This window comes from Dendrobates tinctorius, unplaced genomic scaffold (assembly GCF_039654945.1).
Source record: "Dendrobates tinctorius isolate UK_male_01 unplaced genomic scaffold, ASM3965494v1 ptg000007l, whole genome shotgun sequence".
Classification (NCBI taxonomy): Eukaryota; Metazoa; Chordata; class Amphibia; order Anura; family Dendrobatidae; genus Dendrobates; species Dendrobates tinctorius.
In genome coordinates, this window is record NW_027361675.1 from 1,866,082 (window position 1) to 1,879,362 (window position 13,281).

General features: G+C 42.4%; 1 protein-coding gene across 2 annotated transcripts in view; it reads right to left on the minus strand.

Moving 5' to 3' along the window:
* The window catches only part of NFYC (nuclear transcription factor Y subunit gamma), a 74,452-nt gene that overhangs the window by 33,942 nt on the left and 27,229 nt on the right, over window positions 1-13,281 (minus strand). For both annotated transcript variants that reach the window (XM_073571830.1, XM_073571839.1), the window contains exons 2-3: window positions 6,585-6,694; window positions 875-946 (exon numbers count right to left, since the gene is read on the minus strand). In XM_073571830.1, coding sequence (XP_073427931.1) covers window positions 875-946; window positions 6,585-6,686 — 174 coding nt within the window. In that variant the 5' untranslated portion in view covers window positions 6,687-6,694. The remainder of the gene's footprint in view (window positions 1-874; window positions 947-6,584; window positions 6,695-13,281) is intronic.

Genomic DNA, 13,281 nt, shown 5'->3' on the forward strand with positions numbered 1-13,281 from the left:
GCCCATATACCCATCATACATGTCCTCCATCCCATAGGCCCGTGCCCATATACCCGTCATACATATCCGCCATCCCATAGTCCCGTCATACATATCCTCCATCCCATAGTCTAGTGCCCATATACCCATCACACATCCTCCATCCCATAGTCCCGTGCCCATATACCCACCACACATCCTCCATCCCATAGTCCCGTGCCCATATACCCATCATACATGTCCTCCATCCCATAGTCCCGTGCCCATATACCCGTCATACATATCCGCCATCCCATAGTCCCGTCATACATATCCTCCATCCCATAGTCTAGTGCCCATATACCCATCACATATCCTCCATCCCATAGTCCCGTGCCCATATACCCATCACACATCCTCCATCCCATAGTCCCGTGCCCATATACCCATTATGACATCATCACCATGGCAACCGTTATGACATAACCGTCACCATTGCAACCTATTAAGACATCGTCACCATGGCAACCATTGTGACAGCATCTTCGCCATTGCAACCTATTATGACATTAGCGTCGCCATGGCAACCATTATGACATCATAATGAGGGGCGGGGCTTGATACACTTTTTTCCCCCCATTATGTAGATAGGGGCAAAATTGTTTGGTGAATTGGAACACGTGGGGTTAAAATTTCGCCTCACAACATAGCCTAGAACGCTCTCGTGGTCCAGACGTGTGACTGTGCCAAATTTTGTGCCTGTAGCTGCGACGTGGCGGATGCCTATCCCGGACATACACACACATACATACATACATATACACACACTTGAGCTTTATATATTAGATGTTTTTAAGATGCCCTCATCTTCATATGCAATGCCATTTTACAACGTGATACACTCAGTTACGCTCACCTTAACATCTTCATCAAGCTTCATGATTTTTTTAATTCGAGCCAATGGTAGCTCCTGAACACGGAAATCTTTCTGTGGGGGGAAAACATATGAAATAGATGCCTGTATTCAGTAAAACCAATAGTTAAGATATTCCCCTCCTCAATATAATCATTAGAACATTTCAATACTTCATGATTAGTAGCGGTCTGACCTTTAGGACTGATACTTTATTGAGAATAAAGAGGTGACAATGCTGCTGTACAAGGAAGCAGCAGCACAGCTCTACAGTACCCCATTAGGATAGGAGAGGAATGTAGAATGTGATGGTAAATCTTAACAATGGGTCAGAATTTTAGAAGATAAGAAGACCCCTTTTAAATTGTCAGACAACTTCACTTTTGATACTAATCATTCACATAAGTAGCAATACTAGTGATTTCCCATTGATAGGAGAAGGGGTAACTAACTGTTCACTGAGGGTCCAACCGCTGTGAGCCCAATTAGCCGAAGAACAGGGCTCTACAGATGTGGAGCAGACAGTTTTGCTCCATTCATTGTCCATGGCACTCTCAAGAATACTGCGCTTTGTAATTTGTTGAGATTGGTAGAACCCCAAAAATCGGGCTCCCAGTGATCAATAAGTTCACTCCCATCCAATCAATAGGGGTTAACAAATCTGGCACAAACCCTTTAAACCGTTCATCTCATGGCGATTTTCGGTTTGTTTGTGTTTTTTTCTCCCCTTCTTCCAAGAGCCATAACTTTTTTTTTTTTTTTTTTATTTCTTAATCCACTGTGTAGGCTTGTGTTTTTTGTGTGACAAGTTGTACTTTTGAATGACAGCATTCATTTTATCATATGATGCACTGGAAAAACAAGGAAACAAGTTTCCAATTGCAAAAAAAAAAAAAAGGTGCAATTCCACAATTGTTTTTTGGTGTTTATAATTCACCATGTTCACTATAAAGTAAAACTGACCTGGAAATATGATTCTCCAGGTCAGTACAGGAACACAGATAAACATGTACAGTTTTATTTTTAGTGGTGATTTAAACTTGGACACACCTTCTCATTCAAAAGAGTTTTCTTTATTTTCATGACTGTGAAAATTGTAGATTCACTCTGAAGGCATCAAAACTATGAATTAACACATGTGGAATTATATAATTAACAAAAAAGTGTGAAACAACTGAAAATATGTCTTATATTCTAGGTTCTTCAAAGTAGTCACCTTTTGCTTTGATTACTGCTTTGCACACTCTTGGCATTCTCTTGATGAGCTTCAAGAGGTAGTCATCAGAAATGGTTTTCACTTCACAGGTGTGCCCTGTCAGGTCTAATAAGTGGGATTTCTTGCCTTATAAATGGGGTTGGGACCATCAGTTGTGTTGTGCAGAAGACTGGTGGATACACAGCTGATAGTCCTACAGAACAGACTGTTAGAATTTGTATTATGGCAAGAAAAAAGCAGCTAAATAAAGAAAAACAAGTGGCCATCATTACTTTAAGAAATGAAGGTCAGTCAGTCCGAAAAATTGGGAAAACTTTGAAAGTCTCCCCAAGTGCAGTGGCAAAAACCATCAAGCGCTGTGAAGAAACTGGCTCACATGAGGACCACCCCAGGAAAGGAAGACCAAGAGTCACCTCTGCTGCGGAGGATAAGTTCATCCGAGTCACCAGCCTCAGAAATCACAGGTTAACAGCTGCTCAGATTAGAGACCAGGTCAGTATTCTAGCAGCAGACATCTCTACAACAACTGTTAAGAGGAGACTTTGTGCAGCAGGCCTTCATGGTAAAATAGCTGCTAGGAAACCACTGCTAAGGACAGGCAACAAGCAGAAGAGACTTGTTTGGGCTAAAGAACACAAGGAATGGACATCAGACCAGTGGAAATCTGTGCTTTGGTCTGAGGAGTCCAAATTTGAGATCTTTGGTTCCAACCACCATGTCTTTGTGCAATGCAGAAAAGGTGAACAGATGGAATCTACATGCCTGGTTCCCACCGTGAAGCATGGAGGAGGTGGTGTGATGGTGTGGGGGTGCTTTGCTGGTGACACTGTTGGGGATTTATTAAAAATTGAAGGCATACTGAACCAGCATGCTACCACAGCATCTCGCAGCAGTATGCTATTCCATCCGGTTTGCGTTTAGTTGGACCATCATTTATTTTTCAACAGGACAATGACCCCAAACACCTTCAGGCTGCGTAAGGGCTATTTGACCAAGAAGGAGAGTGATGGGGTGCTACGCCAGATGACCTTGCCTCCACAGTCACCAGACCTGAACCCAATCGAGATGGTTTGGGGTGAGCTGGACCGCAGAGTGAAGGCAAAGGGTCCAACAAATGCTAAGCATCTCTGGGAACTCCTTCAAGACTGTTGGAAGACCATTTCCGGTGACTACCTCTTGAAGCTCATCAAGAGAATGCCAAGAGTGTGCAAAGCAGTAATCAAAGCAAAAGGAGGCTACTTTGAAGAACCTAGAATATACAGTTGTGGCCAAAAGTATTGACACCCCTTCAATTCTGTCAGATAATACTCAGTTTCTTCCTGAAAATGATTGCAAACACAAATTCTTTGGTATTATTATCTTCATTTAATTTGTCTTAAATGAAAAAAAACACAAAAGAAAGTGAAGCAAAAAGCAAAACATTGATCATTTCACACAAAACTCCAAAAATGGGCCAGAAAAAAGTATTGGCACCCTCAGCCTAATACTTGGGTTGCACAACCTTTAGCCAAAATAACTGCGACCAACCGCTTCCGGTAACCATCAATGAGTTTCTTACAATGCTCTGCTGGAATTTTAGACCATTCTTCTTTGGCAAACTGCTCCAGGTCTCTGATATTTGAAGGGTGCCTTCTCCAAACTGCCATTTTTAGATCTCTCCACAGGTGTTCTATGGGATTCAGGTCTGGACTCATTGCTGGCCACCTTTAGAAGTCTCCAGTGCTTTCTCAAACCATTTTCTAGTGCTTTTTGAAGTGTGTTTTGGGTCATTGTCCTGCTGGAAGACCCATGACCTCTGAGGGAGACCCAGCTTTCTCACACTGGGCCCTACATTATGCTGCAAAATTTGTTGGTAGTCTTCAGACTTCATAATGCCATGCACACAGTCAAGCAGTCCAGTGCCAGAGGCAGCAAAGCCACCCCAAAACATCAGGGAACCTCTGCCATGTTTGACTGTAGGGACCATGTTCTTTTCTTTGAATGCCTCTTTTTTTCTCCTGTAAACTCTATGTTGATGCCTTTGCCCAAAAAGCTCTACTTTTGTCTCATCTGACCAGAGAACATTCTTCCAAAACATTTTAGGCTTTTTCAGGTAAGTTTTGGCAAACTCCAGCCTGGCTTTTTTAGTTTCGGGGTAAGAAGTGGGGTCTTCCTAGGTCTCCTACCATACAGTCCCTTTTCATTCAGACGCCGAGGGATAGTACGGGTTGACACTGTTGTACCCTCGGACTGCAGGGCAGCTTGAACTTGTTTGGATGTTAGTCGAGGTTCTTTATCCAACATCCGCACAATCTTGAGTTGAAATCTCTTGTCAATTTTTCTTTTCCGTCCACATCTAGGGAGGTTAGCCACAGTGCCATGGGCTTTAAACTTCTTGATGACACTGCGCACGGTAGACACAGGAACATTCAGGTCTTTGGAGATGGACTTGTAGCCTTGAGATTGCTCATGCTTCCTCACAATTTGGTTTCTCAAGTCCTCAGACAGTTCTTTGGTCTTCTTTCTTTTCTCCATGCTCAATGTGGTACACACAAGGACACAAGACAGAGGTTGAGTCAAATTTAATCCATGTCAATTGGCTGCAAGTGTGATTTAGTTATTGCCAACACCTGTTAGGTGCCACAGGTAAGTTACAGGTGCTGTTAATTACACAAATTAGAGAAGCATCACATGATTTTTCAAACAGTGCCAATACTTTTGTCCACCCTATTTTTATGTTGGGTGGGGAATTATATCCAATTTGGCTTTAGGACAATTCTTTTTGTGTTTTTTCATTTAAGACAAATTAAATGAAGATAATAAATACCAAAGAATTTGTGTTTGCAATCATTTTCAGGAAGAAACTGAGTATTATCTGACAGAATTGCAGGGGTGTCAATACTTTTAGCCACAACTGTAAGACATTTTCAGTTGTTTCACACTTTTTTGCTAATTATATAATTCTACATGTGTTAATTCATAGTTTTGATGCCTTCAGAGTGAATCTACAATTTTCATAGTCATGAAAATAAAGAAAGTTCTTTGAATGAGAAGGTGTGTTCAAACTTTTGGTCTGTACTGTACATATGATAATCAGATCGCCTATATGTAGTAGAATTACTCACTTGCTATGAGCACCGACCACCAAGTGGCGCTCATAGCAATCAGGCATTGACAACCATAGAGGTCTCCAGGAGTCCTCTGGTTGTCATGCCAACCCATGGGTGAACCGCGATCATGTGACGGGGGATCACCGATGGGCGGATTTCCGGCACCATTGCCAGAAGCGCATGTTAAATGCCACTGTCAGCGTTTGACAGCGGCATTTAACAGGCTAATAGCCGCGGGTGGATCACGGGCACACGTCAGCTGTTCAAAACAGATGACGTGCCGGAAAAGACGTGGGCTCAACGCTGGAGCCCACATCAAAGTGGGAGACACGACATGCACAGTACTAGTACGGCGCATGTCGTGAACTGGTTAAAAATTGGTGGGAAAAAAATTTATGCATTGAACATGAAAAAAAAAAAAAAGAAATTGAATGATTCAAGTCCTAGAACAGTTGTTAACCTCATGATTTCTGCTATTAAGTGCACTCCGTTTAGTGGCAAGAGCCTTAACGACACTCTGTGTGGTACAGCTACAGTGTGTAAGGTGTGCCTATATATAGAGTGCTCCACATTTATATCCAGTCAGGTTTTCTGCAATAGAAGGCATGCATCACAATACTAGTCCTGCCCTCGGTCCTATAATCACGTCTCACTATACGCAACAGAGTCTCCATACAATCCCTGCCATGGTAGGACTTCTGGAATCTTTTGCATGAATATGACTAGCCCGTGTCCCTACTGTAAAGCGGATTGTATGGAGGCTGCCAATCAAATACAGGGAGGAACAATTAAAAGATTATAGGAAGGATGACTAGTTGAAAGGAAGAGACCCCATCAAACTAGTCCTACCTCTTTAGCATATGGTAAAAAGCTAAATAAAAAAGTGCAATTTTAGCACTGCATAAAAAGTACCTTATCAAAATAGAGGAACAGAGATGCATACTGAAATAACAGTTGGGAGACAGTAAGGAATCTGACAGCTTCTTTTAGATGGGGGTCATGTAGGGATCTTAGCTCCTATAAAAATTTGTCGTGTAACTTTTACTTAAACTTTTTTTTAATGTAAAACAATCTAACTGAATTTGTAAAGGAGGGGCCCTAGGTGCACTTTTGTCATGGCCAAGGGCTCAGTACAATACTCTGCTCCTCCCCTTGAGTTGATTGACAGTACAACACTTGAATGTATACAATTTTGGAGGGTTAACAGGTGTAGCATTCCCTTAAACTGCTACAAGCCAGTACTGCAGCTACGTGCAATGTAGATTTGCATTAACGCTTAACTCCTGTCCTTTAACAGTTTCCATTTTATGTATAAAAGATAAAAATCATCATTTTCAAAGTCCATGACCATTCCTATGAGCACTACATAGTAAACAGGAAACTTTTATTTTTCCTCCCCAACTCTTACCACTGTTAGATTTCGGATATCCTCCATCACCCTTGGCCAGAACGACTGCAAGCTCTGTTGTGCATCACTGTTTGCTGCACCGAAACCCCCATCAGTGGACATTTTCAGATCTATGAAGACAAAATTAAGCATTTGGGTCAGGTAACTTAATACACACAGTAACATGATACAGAGAAATGCATTGCCAATGAGTAGATTTCAGATTCTGCAGTATCATGAAGATCGACAATGCCCTGCAGAAAGCTGAAACAATGGGCTCATTGAGACCGGAGCTCCACCTGCATGAGCGAGAAGTGTGGAAACACTAGAGGACAAGAATGGCTGCAGATGACATGTGCACTTCTACCATACTGGATCAGGAGTCACAGCCGGATGTAGGTAAAGGCAAGAACCAGAGCTCTCTATGTAAAGAGTATCACTAGCCACCACATCACTGCACTCAATAGCGGACACTACAGCAATCTGCCAACGGAATAGTCCCATGGAAGATTATATTATACACAGCACACAGGTCTGAATCATTTGGGGCTCTGATCTGCATCCTGTATAAGATAATACAGTGGTAGAATGATAAAATAAAGGAGTTACACTGCTGGCGGCTGTCTGCGAGCAGATACAACAAAGTGGCCAGATTCTAAAAATATCCGGCGTGTTCTCTTTCAAGTATTAACAATACCTTTAAACTGCTCATGACATGCACAAGTGCACTTCTGTTCTCAATCATAGGCAGCATGGAGCTAAATTCGGCTTCACACTAGTAAGTTTTGGATTCTGCAGTCGTAGAATGGCAGGGAATAAATAAAAAGGAGCGACCGGTGAGCAGAGCCCACAACCATTACACAAGTTACCCCGCTCACTACTGGAAAATGGCAATGCAAAAGGTTAAAGAGATTGTTCCCCTTTCAGAAAATACTAGCCCTAGTTATAAAAACAATGCTTTACTCACTCCCCGAGTCCAGCGCCAAGTCTCCGCTGCTGCTCCTGTTACCCGATATTGGCAGCAGCCACTTAGCTCAGAAGTTCTGAGAGTTGTTCCGTTCACACGGGCAGAGCGGCTCGGCTCAGTAATTGGCCTCCACGCTGTCGGTGTGATGTCAGCGCTGCAGCCAGTATCAGATACCAGGAGGAATGGCACACTCTGCACTGGATTTGGGAAGGGTGAGTAAAGCATGGGGTGTTTATATAACAGCATCCAGGGAATAATCATTTATTGAAATGAAAACCTCTATAAATGCTCAAGGAAAGTTATTTATCTTTGTACCGTGCTAGCCAGTAGATAGAAGAATATTCAGAATTGACAGTCCTCAGTGGTTGATACCTTTTAATGGCTAAGGCCTCTTTCACACTTCCGTTTTTGACCATCAGTCAAAATCCGCCAGGTTTTGAAAATAACGGATTCGACATTTTTTTTTGCGGATCCGTTTTTTTCCCCATTGAGTTGCATTACTGGCGGATCTTGACGGATGGCCATCCATTGGATCCGTTTTTGTGAGGATCCGACAATTTTTTTTCGTCCGCTGGCATACCTGGACGGACCTTGCAACTTTTTTTGGTTGTTGGATCCGCATTTTCCATTGCGCATGCCCGGAGAAAGGAAGTCAGGGAGAAAATCCGTTTTTTGACAGATCCATAAAATTCTTCATTCTAAGGATCCATCAAAAAACGGATTCTATTGCATCCGTTCACATCAGTTAGGAACGGATCCGCTTTTCTGCCTTTTTGGCGGATTTTAACTGACACAAAAAACTGAAGTGTGAAATAGGCCTTACTGAAAAGATGGTAACACATTGCAAGCTTTCCAGACTACTCAGGTCTCTTCATCAGGCATTGACTAATACAACATCTGAAGAATCACATTTATACCCAATACAACATAATGATAGCTCTGCTTCACGTCACTTGTCTTATCTATTACGTTTTTTCTGTGCTGTTTTGTGTATAAATATGCGATTCTTCGGATTCTGTATTAGTCAAGCCTGATGAAGAGACCTGAGTAGTCTCGATAGCTTGCAATTTGTTACCATCTTTTAGCCATTAAAAGGTATCAACCACTGAGGACTCTCAATTCTAAATATTTTTTTTTTTATAAATGCTAAAAAAGCCTTCATGTGGGAAAATGTTCGCTTTTTTCGCTCATTGCTTTCTTACATGTCTTACAGAGGTCATCATTATCTAAAAAGTGAATTAAACAATTAAAAATAACTTTTTAAAATAATTTTCCATTCTGGAGAGAAGTCATCAAAATGTGCAAATCACTATTAAAGGATTTGTTTTAATTCCTGTACAAAAATTCCATGTAAATGGAGTCCAAACCCCTACTTTTCCCCCTAGTCTATTTACCTGCCTTCAGGTGCATTTATACCAGAGCATACACTTTTAGAGTACAGATGATGGCAGTGAACAGTAGTCTGCCTCCAGTATACGCTCGAAAATTATGCTCAACAAAACACGTACTGTCGGCACCATTATCATCAACGGCCTTGTCGATGCTTACACCCGATTTCAGGGGTGTGTGTTCGGACGATGGCCCTGACGGGAACGTGGGCAACAATGCAATGTGAGCGGGGCCTTAGTGAGACATAAGTGCTGAGCTGACCCTTTCACTGCCAGCATCTGTACTCCAAAAGTGAGCAAGAATGCAATGTGAAAGCACCCCAACTGTGGGGATAAGGCTATTGATTCACAAATCCATGTGCTACTATCCGAGAGAAACTGAATATTATTTATTTATTGCTTTTAGAGGCCATCTTAGTTGCTTCCGATTACTTTTCCCCTTTACTGAAGCGGGTAGTCTACATTGCCATTGATCCCCATAGACTTTAATTGTCAAGTCTGTTCCACAAAATGGATGGGAATATGACACATTCAGCCTGACAGACCGGAAACACCGGTTCATTTTCGGAACTGATGTACATTTACTAGTGATGAGCGAACATGCTCCGATAAGGTGATATCCAAGCATGCTCGAATACACGCTGAAGTCCCCTAACAAACAGACAATCCCTGCATGTGTTGTGGATGTCAAACAGCCGTGAGACCTGCATGCGCAGGGACTCGGACATATTTTTCAAGCACGACGAAGACATTGTTGGCACACGAGCATGCTCGCATAACACCTTATCCCAGCACGTTTGATCATCACTAATATTTACCTACATTGACTGACCAGTCATGGAAGCAACAGACAAACTTTATTTTTTATATCATACTGTAAGATTTTAAGAACTGGAAATTCATGACCCTAAGGCTATGTTCACACATTGCGTTTTTTTCCTATGCAAATTTTATGCTGCGTTTTACAGTACCAGCAAAAGCTATGAGATTTCACAAATCTCATGCACACATTGTTTTTTTCCCCTCTGACTGAATTGGAAAACTGCAGCATGTCACTTCTTGCAGCATTTTTCACCCATAGAAAGCAAAGTGCAAAAACACCGGTATCAGGTTTTGCTGCGTTTTTAGTGACAAAAAGCATGTAGAGCAGGATGTGAGACGCGTTTATTTTTAGGATTCTACCAAGATGAAACCATAATGTCTTGGTCTCCCTACATGAGAAAGGCGGTTAGGATTAGTACAGTTTAAATAAATGTGTATGTAAAAGGAAACATTGGCTGACCAAGGTGTGAAGCTGAACAATACCTGACCAACGCAAGCTGACCAAAAAAAATAAATAAAAAAAAAAATCAAACAAAAATATTTTTCCACTAAATAGATCAAATTGACTTTTTTTCTCAAAAATAGTTTTATGGTTTTACATACACCTTGCATTGTTCATGCTTCTGCGGTGGAGGCAAAGCTGAACTTTGAAATAATAAAAAATGCAGAAAAACCTTTTTTAAAAGCAGCTTCTTTAGGCTGTGTGCCCACGTTGCAGTTTTTATGCATGGCCGCCACTGCGGAAACGCTTAAAAAAAACGCATTCCCATACAATCCTATGGGATTCCGCAGTTTCTGTGCCCATGCTGTGGATTTTACCACTGCGGAATCGCATAGCAGTAAAATCCGCAGCATGTCCATTATTTCTGCAGAAACACAGCGATTCCGCCGCCATAGGATTGCATTGAGACGCTCACTTTACGCATGTGGCTATGCCCACCATGCGTAAAGTGAGCACGTCATGTGCGGATGGTACCCAGGGTCTGGAGGAGAGGTTTCTCTCCTCCATGTCCTGGGTACCATATTCCTGTAAAAAATAGAAAAAAAAAAAAAAAAAAAAAAAAAAAATCTGGATATACTTACCCTCTGTCGGCCGCTGGAGTTCCTCCCGGTCCTCACTGGCGCTGGCGGCAACTTCTGTTCCCAGGGATGTATTGCGCGAATGACCTCTGATGACGTAGCAGTCTCGCGAGACAACTACGCCATCAGAGGTCATTCGCGCAATGCAGCCCTGGGAACAGAGAAGTTGCCGCCAGCGCCAATGAGGACTTTGGGGGCAGACAGAGGGTAAGTATGTGTGTGATGTATGTACTTTTGTATGCATTTGATGTTTTATATGATCATTTTTTATGTGATTCTATATTATGAGGCATTGCCATGATGGTGATTGGTTTGTCCACACTATATATGGCCGCACTTATTGTCATGATGTGTTTAGATGTGTACTTGATAAAGACCTTGATGGGGTCGAAACGTTGTATCTAATGATGGCAGAATAAAGATTGAAGATTTTTTCACCCGGATTTGGATGCTGTTCCTCTCTCTTGCCTGTAAATTTCGGCAGCCAGTCATATGTGACTACAGATTGATGACTGGTGAATGTGCAATGCACACACTGTCAAGACTCCCCTCTATTACCACCACAAGCAAGTGGGCACATGACCACAAGTATGCATTAATTTATTTTACTCCCTTACATAGCACCATTAATTCCACAGCGCTTTACAGACATTATTGGCACTGTCCCCATTGGGGCTCACAATCTAAATTCCCTATCAGTATGTCTTTGGAGTGTGGGAGGAAACCGACACAAACATGGGGAGAACATACAAACTCCTTGCAGATGTTGTCCTTGGTGGGATTTGAACCCAGCACGGCAAGGCTGCAGTGCTAACCACTGAGCCACCATGCCGCCAAAAAACGTGGTCAAGTGCCAACTAGAATCACCAGATTTTCCTTGATATTCACAGTCCAGCAACCGGCCAAGAGTGACTGCTGACATTTTTCTTGAGCCCAGGAAACACCTTGAAGATGTGACTGTTAATTAGCGATACTTGACACAAGCACTCCAGACTAACGGGCGCTCAATGACCGCCAATCAGCTACATGCTTGCTGGCCATTTAACGACCCATTTACACAGGCTTCAGACGTACTGCTCGCGGAGCGATCTTTTATAGATCGCACAGTGCACACAGGCAGCCATTGTTCTCATTGTGAGTCCTGTATAACTGGGCCTGAAATCTAATGACCCGTTCACATTACACGCTCGTTCATGATAACCTTGCATTGTAAATAGATCTTTAGTCACTATATACAGTGCCTGACTTCAACACACTTGCCAGTCCCAATATTAACAAGGATAATGATTTTTTTGTAGTGGAAGGATAGTCCGTGCTTAAGAATGGGACTTCTATCACTTGTCTGCTGTATGGCTTTGAAAGGTGCGGTAGAGTCAACTAATGGAGGGGGCTGGGAGTTTGGAATAAGTTCAGTTAAAAAAAATATATCTTTCTGGACAAGGCCTTAAAAAATTCAGTGAGGATGGGTATAGGTAAAACGCTCACTTAACATGGAAAGACTACAAGTAAGCATGCAGAATAAGAAGGGGATTTGGAATTCCAAAATATGTTATTTATGGGCCCATGGTGGTGCTAAAAGAAAACAAACCCATACTCTTCTACCAGACCCTCCACTGCTCCTCTGTTGACATCTCCCGGCTTCTTCTGGTCTAGGCGGTGGGGGTAATGACCATGGCTACCAATCAACAGACATTGATAAGCTGCAGCAATCAACTTGACTCTTCAGCTATAGGTAGGTGCCCACAATCAGGAATTGCTGCGGTTTCGACACTGAGTATTTATGCAGCGACAAAACCGCAGTGGCCAGATGTTACATCAATAGAATTTACTGCACGCGATAAATCCGCATGGTTTACTGAACACACGCAGATTTAAAGGGAACTTAGCAGCAGTTTTGGCCGATATAAGATACGGCTATCACCTTTTAGGGCTTATCTACAGCATTCTACAGTATAATGCTCTATATAAGCCCCCAACCTGACCTGGAAGAACTGAAAAATAACAATCACCTGGGGGGAGGTCCGGTCAAAGGGGTGTCGCAGGTCTTGGTCCAAAACCTCCCATCTTCTTATGATCGCCGCCCTCCTGCTTGCATCTTGTGGATGATTATACACAGCATTATAGAATGCTGTATATCAGCCCTGAAAGGTGATGGCCATAACTTATATCGGCCAAACCTGGTGACAGGTTCCCTTTAACCGTGTGATTAGAACGCAGCGTTTTGGACACAGTGAAAATACCCTGCGCCAAAGCGCTGCTGCTTTCGGATCGTGGACACGTAGCTTAAGCCAAGAGACTGGCAAGTGACGATATCAGCAGAACATTTGAGAGGATGCATATGATGGTGTAGCGTTTAATTTTTCAAATAAACATCTGGCTTTGGCAAATGAGAATCAAATCCTCAGTGCTGTTGCATATGCTTGTATGCTGCAGGTAGCAAGCCAACAATCTAATAGCGGAA